The sequence below is a fragment of the Echiichthys vipera genome (genome assembly GCF_963691815.1).
Source record: "Echiichthys vipera genome assembly, chromosome: 7".
Classification (NCBI taxonomy): Eukaryota; Metazoa; Chordata; class Actinopteri; order Perciformes; family Trachinidae; genus Echiichthys; species Echiichthys vipera.
The window spans coordinates 8,357,552-8,369,494 of NC_139832.1; the positions used below are offsets into that span (position 1 = coordinate 8,357,552).

The 11,943-nt window shown below is 42.3% G+C and overlaps 1 protein-coding gene across 5 annotated transcripts in view; it reads left to right on the forward strand.

Moving 5' to 3' along the window:
* plekhg7 (pleckstrin homology domain containing, family G (with RhoGef domain) member 7) overlaps positions 1-11,901 on the forward strand; it is a 13,433-nt gene extending 1,532 nt beyond the window's left edge. For 2 of the 5 annotated variants that reach the window (XM_083917421.1, XM_083917423.1), the window contains exons 2-16: positions 1-283; positions 3,514-3,632; positions 4,682-4,722; positions 5,028-5,129; positions 5,552-5,701; positions 5,901-5,996; positions 6,724-6,822; positions 7,240-7,353; positions 7,752-7,926; positions 8,899-9,014; positions 10,200-10,287; positions 10,381-10,460; positions 10,536-10,689; positions 10,818-10,915; positions 11,642-11,901. The exon at positions 1-283 is cut by the window's left edge and continues 535 nt beyond it. In XM_083917421.1, coding sequence (XP_083773547.1) covers positions 1-283; positions 3,514-3,632; positions 4,682-4,722; positions 5,028-5,129; positions 5,552-5,701; positions 5,901-5,996; positions 6,724-6,822; positions 7,240-7,353; positions 7,752-7,926; positions 8,899-9,014; positions 10,200-10,287; positions 10,381-10,460; positions 10,536-10,689; positions 10,818-10,915; positions 11,642-11,752 — 1,826 coding nt within the window. In that variant the 3' untranslated portion in view covers positions 11,753-11,901. Of the gene's footprint in view, positions 284-1,096; positions 1,120-3,513; positions 3,633-4,681; positions 4,723-5,027; positions 5,130-5,551; positions 5,702-5,900; positions 5,997-6,723; positions 6,823-7,239; positions 7,354-7,751; positions 7,927-8,898; positions 9,015-10,199; positions 10,288-10,380; positions 10,461-10,535; positions 10,690-10,817; positions 10,916-11,641 lie in introns of all 5 variants that reach the window. The other 3 variants (XM_083917422.1, XM_083917425.1, XM_083917424.1) reach the window with 3 other exon arrangements.
* The last annotated feature ends 42 nt before the right edge of the window (positions 11,902-11,943 follow it).

Here is an 11,943-nt window from a genome sequence, read left to right on the forward strand (position 1 = left end):
CTGAGAGCACGCCACCCCCCATAAGCCTCATGTCCCCACTACACAGAGTAAAATCTCCTCTCGCAGCAAGCCCCCTCTCTGACGGAGAGATCTGTCACGACCATCAGCCCATTTCACCCTCGGGCCGACAGAGAACCAGATCACATAGATCACATAGATCAAAGACTTTTGACAATGGTATCACTTCACCGAGACAAGAATGTCGCAGTGCTCATCCTACTCTTGTTAAAAAGTTTGGATTTGATGATAGCGGACTACAGGTGAGCGTTTATCAGTTGTCTGTGTGATTTGAATTAAATCATGTCTGCATAATCATTTGAGTCCCAAATCATTACGCAAACCTCTCCCCAACACCACCTCGAGTCATGTGCTTAAGTCTGGCGAGGTGATTTTTATCCAAAGCCTATAAATGAAATGGTTAAACATTCCTTTCTTGGCGGAAACCTTCTCTCCCTCATTCTGCCTTGCCTCCTGCGGTGGTCACTCACAATGCAATCTTTTGACAGCAAATGAATCAGCAGTTACATGCACTGACAGCTCCGAGCGAACCCACTGCCTGGAGAAGCCTGGGAAGTGCTCTCCTTGGGCCCCTATTCACCGCAGTCAGCAGTCACCCAATAATGGAGGGGTCAGTGAGCGATGGAAAAAGATAATGGGGAGATCTATTCATCAGCTCGCGGTATTCAAGCGAGCACATTCTCAATAGAGTCCCAACATTCTCCTCAGATATCAGGGGCTTTTGAATGCAAGGGACCACTTAAAACACTGATTCAAATATGAATGTCTTTGAAACTGATATAGCGGTGTCACTGGCAGTAGGAGGTCTTTGCACCCTCTCGTTAATGCTGAGTGCACAGTAAGACATAGCTAATGGTGGCATGTAAATAGCATAAAAATGACAGATTTGGAAACTTACTATTGATTTGATCGTGTTTTGACCAATACTGGAGCCTGTTAATTCTCAAGGATGTGTTGATCAGCTCAGTGCATTTAATTAATTAACGTTTCCAGCAAACACTGATGTTTTTCGTGTGTATGGAATTGTTACAATTGAAAGTTTTCCATTGACTGATGCAGTGTTTCCCTCTTTTTGCAGGAGAAAGATCATTGCCATAATAGGTACGTGTACCTTGGACTGTTTTGCATGTTGTCTGTGTGACTCGTCACAAACACCAGGACTTCACTTTCAAGCTTGTCGGAACATGTTTGCATATCAGGAATGTAGTAAAAAATATTCCTGTGACTGATAAGCTGGACTACAGCGCGCGCATTTGTTTTTATTCGTCTCTAATTTCCATAGTAAACCGCAGCTGCTTCCGTCTCCAATATGTCTTGTGTGAAATGGTGTCGAGATACCGTAAAACACTCAGCGTCGGGATGCCATGCCCTCTGTTCTCGCAGCACGCTCGTGAGTGAGGATGATTGGACCTTTTGGTTTATGGAGCCCCATTGTTCATTCATTGTCATTCCTGTCTTTGTTAATGGAGCATAAGCTTTGTGGGTTAAGTTTTGAGAGTCCCATGGTTATGTACGGGCTAGACAAACCCTCATTAAGGCTGTTTTCTCTTACTGCCACCCACACCCCTCCTAATGGGCTGCCGGGCTCTTCCCCTCACTGGATAATTAGGCAGCTATTGTCCCTGTAATTGCACCCTGGCACTGTGCCTCTTACAGTGGCCGGGCCCTGTGAGCCATCGGTTGGGACAGTTTTGTTTTGGGGCATAATTATTTCTCTTGTTTAGCGGGGAACAAAACACCCATTTTCACGAGTGCTCTCGGTGGCAGAGAGGCTGACACAGAGGAAGCTTTCTGAGGCGGGCACAAAGCAACAAGATGTCATTATGAGTATGCTGTGGAATGGAGTAATTGCGCCTTTCTTACTGTCCCATTAGCCACGCATCCTCTACAGCGCTCAGGTGCTGCTGCTCGCTATTGTCTGTCTTACTGATTCAGCACTGCCTGCCTATACATTGATCTGGAGGGGGGGTTGTATCAGTTTACCAGGGAGAATGCAGCCCTTGCCAGTGAGCGCGATGAACAGTTGGTGCTTTCACAGTTTAACAAAAATGTCCTAGAGGGAAGTCGTATCAGTGTGTACGCCTTTGCAGTTGCAACTTATCCTCAAAGTGTACAGGTTGGCCCTGCAGTCATGTGGCAATACATGCGCACTTGTTTGCTTCTTGTGCAACTGTGCATGCACAGAAGCACAAATGCAGTTACATAGCTATAAGAGAAGAAGAGAAAGTGTCAAAAAAACAGATTATTCAGTTCAACAAAGCCGATTTTACATACAATAGTAGACGGAGACAAACCAGTACCAGCATTGTTCCCCCTCGCTTGTACTTCTGCTCTACCTAATTGTTATAAACAGGGTCATTAGTCCTCATCTGTTAGCCAAACTTCCTTATAGTCCGATCATGTCCTGATAACCTTTACTTTAACCTCATCTACCCACATGGAAAGAGGATGTGTTTACAATCTACTTATAGTACTGTGTGAAATTGAGATTTTGTGTTACTTTTTCCCCCCGTTGTCAGATCACTTTACATCTACGTCTGAACTCTAACCCGTTTTTAAAGGCAAGAATGACCCTAAAAGGTTTTTGGAAGTGAAACCGGAGCATGTTGACGCAGGTCACTGACCAGCTGTGCTGAGAGTGATCCTCACCTTTGTCAAAACCAGATTGTCTGGTTGCTGTGCAGCTTATTTTCTGCAGACTACAGCCTCTGATTCGCGCTGGCACAGTTTGGATCGCAGGAGTCACACAGTCGCCGATCAAGTTTTGCTACGCTTTGAACCGTTTTATTTTTGTAACAAATGAAAACAATTACGTGGCCACGCCCTTTCAAGCTATTTAGTCGTTACATTCAATATCAACTTCACCTCCGTAATATAATTGAATTGCGTTTATAAGGGTCTTTGGTTTCAACACTTGAATGTCCGTTTTTCTTTCAGCCGTAATCCCTGAAGTACAATAGCAGAGGATAAGTCAAAACACTTGAGAACAGTGGCTGTTTGAGCTTTGCCTCAGGCTAAAAGGCAGGCCTGTGTTTTTCCAGCCGCAGCCATGCCTCGGTTACTAACTATGAAAAGGAGACCAAGAGGATTATAACTGGCACACACTGACAGCTCGCCACCTTCCACACAAATAGGGTGATCCATTAATCAGCAGCTATCCACGCATAAGCCAGACACACAACACTTTATCCTTTAATTTCTGCTGCTCATGTTAATCGCCAATCTGCTTCGCAATGCAGATGGTATTCCAGCGGTATTTCCACCATGTAAAATGACAAAAGGAATTCTGTTATTTCCTGTGGCCTGCACTGAGTCCTTTTTATCATTGTTTTGTGTAACATCTACTGTAGAGTAATGGTGGTTCTTGTCACAGTGAATCTCAGATGTCCAATGAGGCTGTTTTGAAAACGTCACTTTTAACGCGAGCCTAGTTGTCAGCCAAAAAGAAGTGGAATCCCATTTTGACGACGTAACACCTGTTTACTTTCCCCTCAGGCTTCAGGAAAGGAGACGCAGCTCCGTGGTGGTCAGCTTGCCGGGAATGGATGTTTCACCAGGAGATCTTTTTGTATCCAATGGAGCAGCTGACAGATTAAATGGTTTGAACTTCTCTGGTAAAATTCTACATTGTATTATATATATATATTTTAATGCCATTATTTCTTGCTTTTGTAAACCAAACGGCTGATTTAACCCTCATGTACTGATTGGTGCATCTTGCTCTTAGTCAACATATGCATAACCCCCAGTTCTTAGGAGCAAAATGAGCTATAATGCATGGCTGTAGGCCATCCTCGCATGTTGTTATGGCAATCCAAGCAACGTGTGAGCATAAACGTTTGGTGGTTTGGTCTCCCTTAATAAAGGAAGTGGCTGTAAAAACTTCACTAAATTGTTGCCTTTGTAATTGATTCACAGTGAAAGTGTTGACCCTTGACCCTTCTGAAGTCAGGAGGATTAGTAACTTGGTTTGACTTGAGGAAAAGAAACAGAATAACTGTTTCTTTGAGTAAATGTTTGTTTTTGCACTTTGATTATTTTCTGGTCAAGACACAGTTGCCAGCTCACCGTTGTTTTTTTCACTCATTATTAGTTAAAGTATGGTTTTGTAATGAGCTTTCATTCTTGACAAACTTCAGAAGTTTAGATAAACTGCATCTTGAAACATCATTTTTCTAGGCAAACCTGAATTCTGTATATAATTCAACATTATTTTGCAAATGCAATAATTCACACTAGTCAGCAACTGAAAAATACAATGTACATCACCTCCATATTTGAAGCTAATTCTACATGTTTGAATCTTAAAAAGGGTTTTCAGCCTCGGATTGAAAGGGTTACTTAGTGCGTGTTGTGCTTCGGAGGATGCACATTACCAGTATGTCTGTGTGTGGCACAAATCCACCAAACTATTAAAAAGGTGTGGCAGAGCTGCACAGGTGACAGGGCGTATTGCAACCACGGCTTACATGTGTACCACAAACATGTCCCAGATAAACACTTACGCTATTTGTGTATTTCACACTCTCACATTTGCAATAAAAGTCCACCCCAGTATTAACCTCAACACACTGTTTTGTTTGTCTGATTCTAATCCCATCTGTTGCACAGCACACTTTCTGGCCTGATCCTTTGTTCATAATCAGTCTTTTACATTTTACAGATACTAAGAAGTCAAAGTGGCCCTTTTCAAGGCGTAGCACGGTACGTGTCGTTTGTCTGTTAGTTGTTGATGCTGTTGTGCCAATAGTTTGCTTGTGTTTTTGCTTCGATGTACTTTCTGGGCAGTTGGTTTGGACATTGTTCTCTGGCCCATTTCTCAAAGCAGATTAATGTGGTAGCTCTTATCCCTTTTGCTCCACACAGCTTTTATAATTGGAAATGCAGAACTTAAACCACAATTGTTCAGATTTTGAATGAAGTTTTTCTACACAGATTTACACACACCAGTAACTGATGTTCTAAATCTTCCTGAATAATCACTGCACGTCTTTTCTCTCTCCTTTCAGACTAAAGGGAAATCACAGACGGGCACGGCGTCAGATATTGAGAAATATCTCTCAACGTCGCAGATTCAAGACTGGAGAAACCCTGACCTTCAGAGGTATAAGGTGAGAAATGAGCACCGTCAGCAGCAAAAGCCTTTAAGCATCCAGGCTGTTTGTTATGTAAATCATCCTGTTGGTTCTGACTTCTAAAGCAAGCAAAGTCAGAGCTTTAACTAAGAGATTCAGATTTCCTATCCAAATACAGTGCAGTGTTTGACAATTGACTTAGAAATAACACTTAGAGGAAAGCTTCTCCAACACTAGATGACACAAGTTATGCAAGAACCAGAATTTCTAGGCACTAACCAGTCAGGTTCACCCTGCACACGTATAAACAAAGAATGAATGTGTGTGAATGCAATTTACAGTGACAGAATATAATTCTCTTACAAACATCCTTTCTGAGGTGGGAGTCTAAATTTCCAGTTTACGTCTTTCTTTATAGTGTTTACCCCCGATTTGTCTTTCTGCCTGTCTGTGTGCAGGACTACTCTATGGGGGAGTTCCTGCAGGACCAGTCTTCCCAGGTGAGCGCCGCCTCTGACCCTCAGGGCTTCAAGAGAAAAGAGGCCATTTGGGAACTCTTCACCAGCGAGTGTGTTTACTTCCTGGATCAACTCATGGTTCTCAAAGAGGTGACTGTCCATACAAAGCTTCAGATTGCACATGCAAATACACTCCCACAGGACCACAAATAAATAGACCTAACCAAAATGAAACCCAACACCTGCTGCTTTGTGCCTTTATTCTTTACAGCGGTGGATTAGAAACATAATGCTAGCAGAAGAGAAAGCCGGAGCCCTTTCTCTCTCTGACTTGTTTTGTTTCTTTCAGGTGTTTTTGGCTACACTCACAAACCTGCAGGCGAGGAACTGCCTGACTGATGTCGACTCCTGGAGGCTGTTTGCAAACCTCAATGAACTTTGCCTGGTGAGACAAAGTAGATATGATGCAAAGAAGTAGCACACGGCCTGTTAGTTTTAGATGTGTTCTGTAAATAACTACAAACAAAAGCCTTTATAGCATTATAATAACACTTGTTTGTTTTGCCACATCAAAAGGTAAAAGACAGCAAATCCCAATTACAGTATTACTGTATTACTTCAATAATAGGATGAATTATTTATTTATTTAAGCGTTATTTAACCAGGAGAGGAAGGAAAGACTCGTTGAGATTAAAAATCAATCTTTTCAAAAGGCTAAATGGCATAACCTGACACCTGACACTTGTTTGTGTCAAATATGATCCTGCAATTCTCACGTGCTCTCAGGATATAACGAGAATCCTGCTGTGAGAGTGAGATAAAAACAACATAAGATGGATGACAAAAGATACAGTATGCCACACAATCAGAAATAAAACTGAAAAATTCTGAATAAAATAATACAACAGATTTAGAAACAGCCTAAATTACACAATCGAATAGCAAAATGTGTAAATCAATAAAATAAAAACCAATGTACAACAGCTTTCAAAGTTGGCGAGGACTGCACCATTCATAGTGAATGACAGATTTATATTGTATATGAGTAGAGGTATTACTTAGAAATGCATGTTGATGTTTCTTTCTGTTGTAACAAACTGAGTGTGACTGAGGTGCGATGGCGTTGCATGGCTGTGTGATGACCCATGACACTGAGTGTTTTCCTCCTGCAGGTGAGCTTTGGTTTCCTGAACAATCTCCTCTGCGTCATCAAGGACACGTTGGAGATTACAGAGGGTGGCGGGCCCACCCTGCTGGAGCTGCTGAGCAAGGCAAGTGTGACTCACATGTGGACACACAATAACACAAACTCACTGCCTCCAGCCGCAGTCTTCAGTTTGTTCAATTGTAAAACTCCACTGATAAGATGCTGGTGACAAAGGAAAGCATTCACACTTGAAGACAAACTTGTCTGAACGTATGCTGGACACGGGCAGAACACACATTCAGCTGGATTCATTCACAACACGATGTCACAAACATTTCAGCTCATACTTCCCCATCACACTTTCTATCATGCATCACAAGAAGCAGCGTCACAGTAGCTGGAGCATACATTTCACACAGAGGGTCAGTTTTGTGCGTGTATCTTCTTGTCTTTTTATGATCTGTTTATCTGCAGCTTAATGACTGATGTGACCCTGCAGTCTGCGCCCTGATGTTTGTATAACACTCCTATCTTTTGGCAGGCTTTCCAGGAGAGCGTATGTCACTGCCTGCAGACGTACTGCCTCAACTACTCCACGGCTCTGCTTTATCTGGACAGCCTGAAGCCCAGAGAGGACTTTGGATCTTACGTGAAGGTACAGGAGGGAACTCGCCGAGGGCAGCTAAATTGCGTGTGCAAGTCACAGCGGTGGCAAGGACGCCGTATACCTTAACAATGCGGCAGGCAGAGCAGTGCCAAGTGCAACACTGCAGCCAGCAAACAACCAGTTCAGTGTCATCAAAGAGAGGAATGTGACCATTTGTCTCTTGTGTAACCTTCCCTGTCATCATGTTTATGTATCTGTAAGGGCTTTTGTTTTGGTCTTGGATATCACACGCTTTTCACTGCCCATCCCCCTCCGTTACCTCCTCTGTTCTAACATCACCATGACCACTCTTTCACCCTTCTGACCTTCTTCTTTTTCCCACTGACAGCCCTCCTCTGACCCTGTCCTCTCTCTTTCTCACCCTTTTTTTTTTTCCCCCTCCCAAGTGGTGTGAGAGGAACGAACAGTGCCGGAGACTGCAACTGCGTGACCTGTTGGTGGCGCCGCTGCAGAGGCTGACTCGATACCCACTGTTGTTGCGGAACATCGCAAAGAGATGCCAGACGGAGGAGGAGACCAGAGGCCTACAGGTCATAGCGGAGCAAGTGGACACATCTATATGTGAGGACCTGTGACTACTAACCTTTTGTTGAAAAATGCATCTCTACAAAAATCTCCTCTTATTGTCATAAAGCAGTGATGTTCTTCACCACCTGAGCATTTCAGCACAGCCTTATCAGCTGACTCTCACTGACTGAGTAAGCACACTGTAGGGTGATGGGTTCATTATTTGACTTGAAGCTCTTTTCATCAGCTGGTGACAAGCTGAACATTCCTCTGAGCTTCAGGTGTCATGAATGTCAGCTATGTCATTCAACTGATCATGACTCGAGGATTTCATCAGACGGGTGGTTTTAACACTTAAGCTACAAGAAGCATGTTAAGCAGAATGTAAGTAGGTTATCTGTGTGTAACAAACATACCAGCTTGTGTCTTTTAGAGCAAACAGGCTTCACGTTTTGGACGGCAGCCAGTTAGCCCTGACCGTTCTTTACAGCGTGCCTCTGCATGCAGACCTGTTGTGGCAGTTTACACTGTAACTAGATGGACAGGCTGTGGGAAATGTGCTGCAGCGCTGCACCTCAATGGCACTGAACAAATAAGCGTACAAATCCAAACAGCGTGGACTCACAAGTCTTTAATCACACTTTTATCTGACTATTTAAAAGGTGTGGCGGAGCTGCACAGGTGGCAGGGCGTATTATAAACACGGGTGAGATTTGTAGGGCAATGTCCTCTGGGTGTTGGGGCTTTTACTGTAAAAGCTGAGTGTGCTGGAATCTCTCACTACACGGTCACACCCATATTTGGCAGGCAACCATCACTATACAGGAAAACACAACTGACTACTGAAGTAGTGCCAAAGAACAATGTATCTGTCATTTTTATATTTTATTTATATTCATTTTTTTAACAATATAAACTTCAGTACTGGCGATTTCTAGCAGCACACTGCAGTCAGAGGTCTTTTGTTTGTTTTGTCCCTCTTGATTGATGATGATGATGATGATGATGATGCTTCTCTGCCTCCAGGTGACTTAGAGGGAAAAGTCAAATGGCTGGATAACTACCAGAAGGTGAAGCAGTTGAGAGATGCTCTGGTGTGGCTGCCTGTATGGGAGAGAGACAAGCGTGCCTTCGTCCCCGAGGTCTGTCTGCTTATGCATCTTTACTTTGTGTGTCTAGACTGTTTACACATATTACTTTGTAGGGCTGGAGGATTAATCTTATGTATTAATAAGATAATGAATATAATAATTTATATATCTTATTTAATCTTATCAAATATACCTATTAACGATTTTGGCTTCCAGTGATTATGAAAGCAAGATATTCAAGATAGAAAGATTATTGTGCAGTTCAGTTTGTGTTCAGTTTCACAATAATGCTCTCGTTTTGTCTCGTGTTAGAGACAAAGACTGTATAAATAAGTTTAAAATAAGGAGTTATTGACTGGAATATGCTGAATATTTTACCAAAATGTTGAATATACGTTTTCAGTTGGTTGTGGCAGTGCAATACTACGTATTTGATCAAATTTATTTATTTATCGTTTTTATATATTGAATATTTGTGTTGTTTTCAGTAGGTTATGAAAGTGCACTTTACAATGTTACAACATAGTTGATCTTATTAATTTATAATTCATTTTATTCATATATCCGATTTCTTTACATTTCTTTTTTAAATTAGCTTTCAGTTGAATTATATTTAAAGTTCAATAAATGCACGATGTTTCCAAAGTCAATGAGCAATCGTGTTAAATAATAAGTTATCTCAATATTGACCAAAATAACTAATTATTATATTTATTATTCAGTCATTCATTCATCTTCAACCGCTTGTCCCTGACGCCAGTCTATCGCAGGGCACATAAAGACGAACAGAGACAGACAACCATTCACACCTAGGGGCAATTTAGAGTCATCAATGAACCGAACACGCATGTCTTTGGACTGTGGGAAGAAACTGAAGAACCCGGAGAAAACCCACGCAGACACGGGGAGAACATGCAAACTCCACACAGAAGGGCCCCAGCTGGGATTATTATTTTGCAATAATTGAGCAGCTCTACTGCTTTGTGTGTGGTTGTGCCTGCTGCGTCAACAAAGCTCTCACAAAGCATCAAAGTCAGATATGCACCAACACTTCATCCTCTAATCGCTCTTGTGTGCAGAAAAGATCATCCAGTCGTTTATCTGGATGTGAAATCAGATATCGTGAAAATCAAGGAAACTATTCACGTTTAACAGTGCTGTGTGTCGCGAGCTTCTACTTTAGTATCAGTTAACGTTTCAAAAGGTGAAAATGTTTTCTTCTGACCTGACTTTCAGAATCTGAAACATCTCCTAAAGGCTGTCACTCTGGAGAACCTCATTTCTCACAGAAGTCTGCTGCATGAAGGGAAAATGGTGCTCACAGGTAGGTGCGCCGGCACAGCTCCGACACATTTTACACGCTCTGTGCTTCGACGAGAGTAAAATCTCACACCATCTTTGTTTGGTTGATCACCAGAGAACACAAAGCTGATCGATGTCTATCTGTTCCTGTTTGACGAATTCCTGCTGATCACAAAGATAAAGAGAAACAAGAAGGTGCGTCACCGCATGCTCCTGTTTTCTGTACAGAAGCTTGGTTACCTGCTCACCGTGTGTTGTCTTCCCGTGTAGAAGTCCATCGGTCCGGAGCAGAATCCTCTCAGGATGCCGCAGAACCTGGAGTTTGATCAGCTCCTGAAGGAAGGATGCACCTTCACGGTTCTGGACCAGCCCATCTCTCTGGACCGACTCCAGCTCAAGAACATTGATCAGCTCAATGCCTCAAGTAATAATAGTATTTATTCTTGTCGATTTCATTGTGTTCCAAGCACTGACGATATGTGGAGAGCACACAGCAGAATCAGAACGTCAGGCCGGGTCTTGATTAAAAGGTTTTTGTGTTTTCTTTTGTAGCATCGGGGCTGCCTCATTCTTTCATAATCATGCACCAGAACCGCTACCAGCAGTGTATCGGTGCGTTCATCCTGCAAGCTGCGTCAGAGACTGCCAAGGTACATCCCTTCGACTGTGAATTTGCCTCGAGTTTCAAAAGGCGTGCAGACTCATAACACTGATTATCTGTTCACAAAGGAAAGGGCGCGCATACCATACAGATGTGCACCATCACATGTTGATTTGTTAGTCATCTCCAAACATTTGTGCTTTCTGTGAAGAATCAACACAAGATTTCACCGGTAACATTCACAAAATGATCTTTTTAAAATGTTTGTTTTATTCAAGGCACTTTTTCAATGCAAGTTCAGAGGATTTTCAGGGAAACGCACTCAACACTAACACAGTAATTTACATTTACCTCATATGTTTACAGTTACTTACAGACACAAATGATTAGAATAAGAAATAAGCGACATCCGTTTTCTTTATAAAACATTTCTTTGTCTTAACACGGGCATGCATTTCATCTGTAAGTTAGTGTTTTTATAAATTACCATGCAGGGGCTCGTATTAATTTACAGATTTATGCATATTATATGTTAATTTAATCTTAAAAGTAATTTTGTCCATTCTGTAAATGGAGGAAAATAGTTTAAGTGATGTTTAACTGATGGGGGTTAATCTTACATGTATAGGTCCGGGGCTCATATCAACCCACTTTACAAATGAGGAGTTATACAAGAAAGTAAAACCATACCATATGAGCAAGCTTTCCAAAGAGCCGGATAATAAATGTGATGACATTTCTCTTTCTGAACACCTTCATGTGTGACTTTCTGCAGAGAGCGTGGATGTCAAAGATAGAGGGTGCTGTGACTGCGCTGCTGAAGCTGGACTCTCAGCAGCCGCGAGTCAAGAGCTCCTCACTGTGGCTGGAGTCCTCACAGATATGAGCCATCGAACAGCACTAGAAGCCATTTGAAATGTCTCTACTGTCAACGCGCACTTCACCGTCTCCTGACGTCTTGTAAATGACTGCTCTAGCACTAGGATCATTTTGTAAACGCAATGTTGGCCTTTTAAGGCACCTGCTGCCTTAGTGTACAATAAATTTCTCGTTCTGTAGTAAAAGATGCTTGAGTGG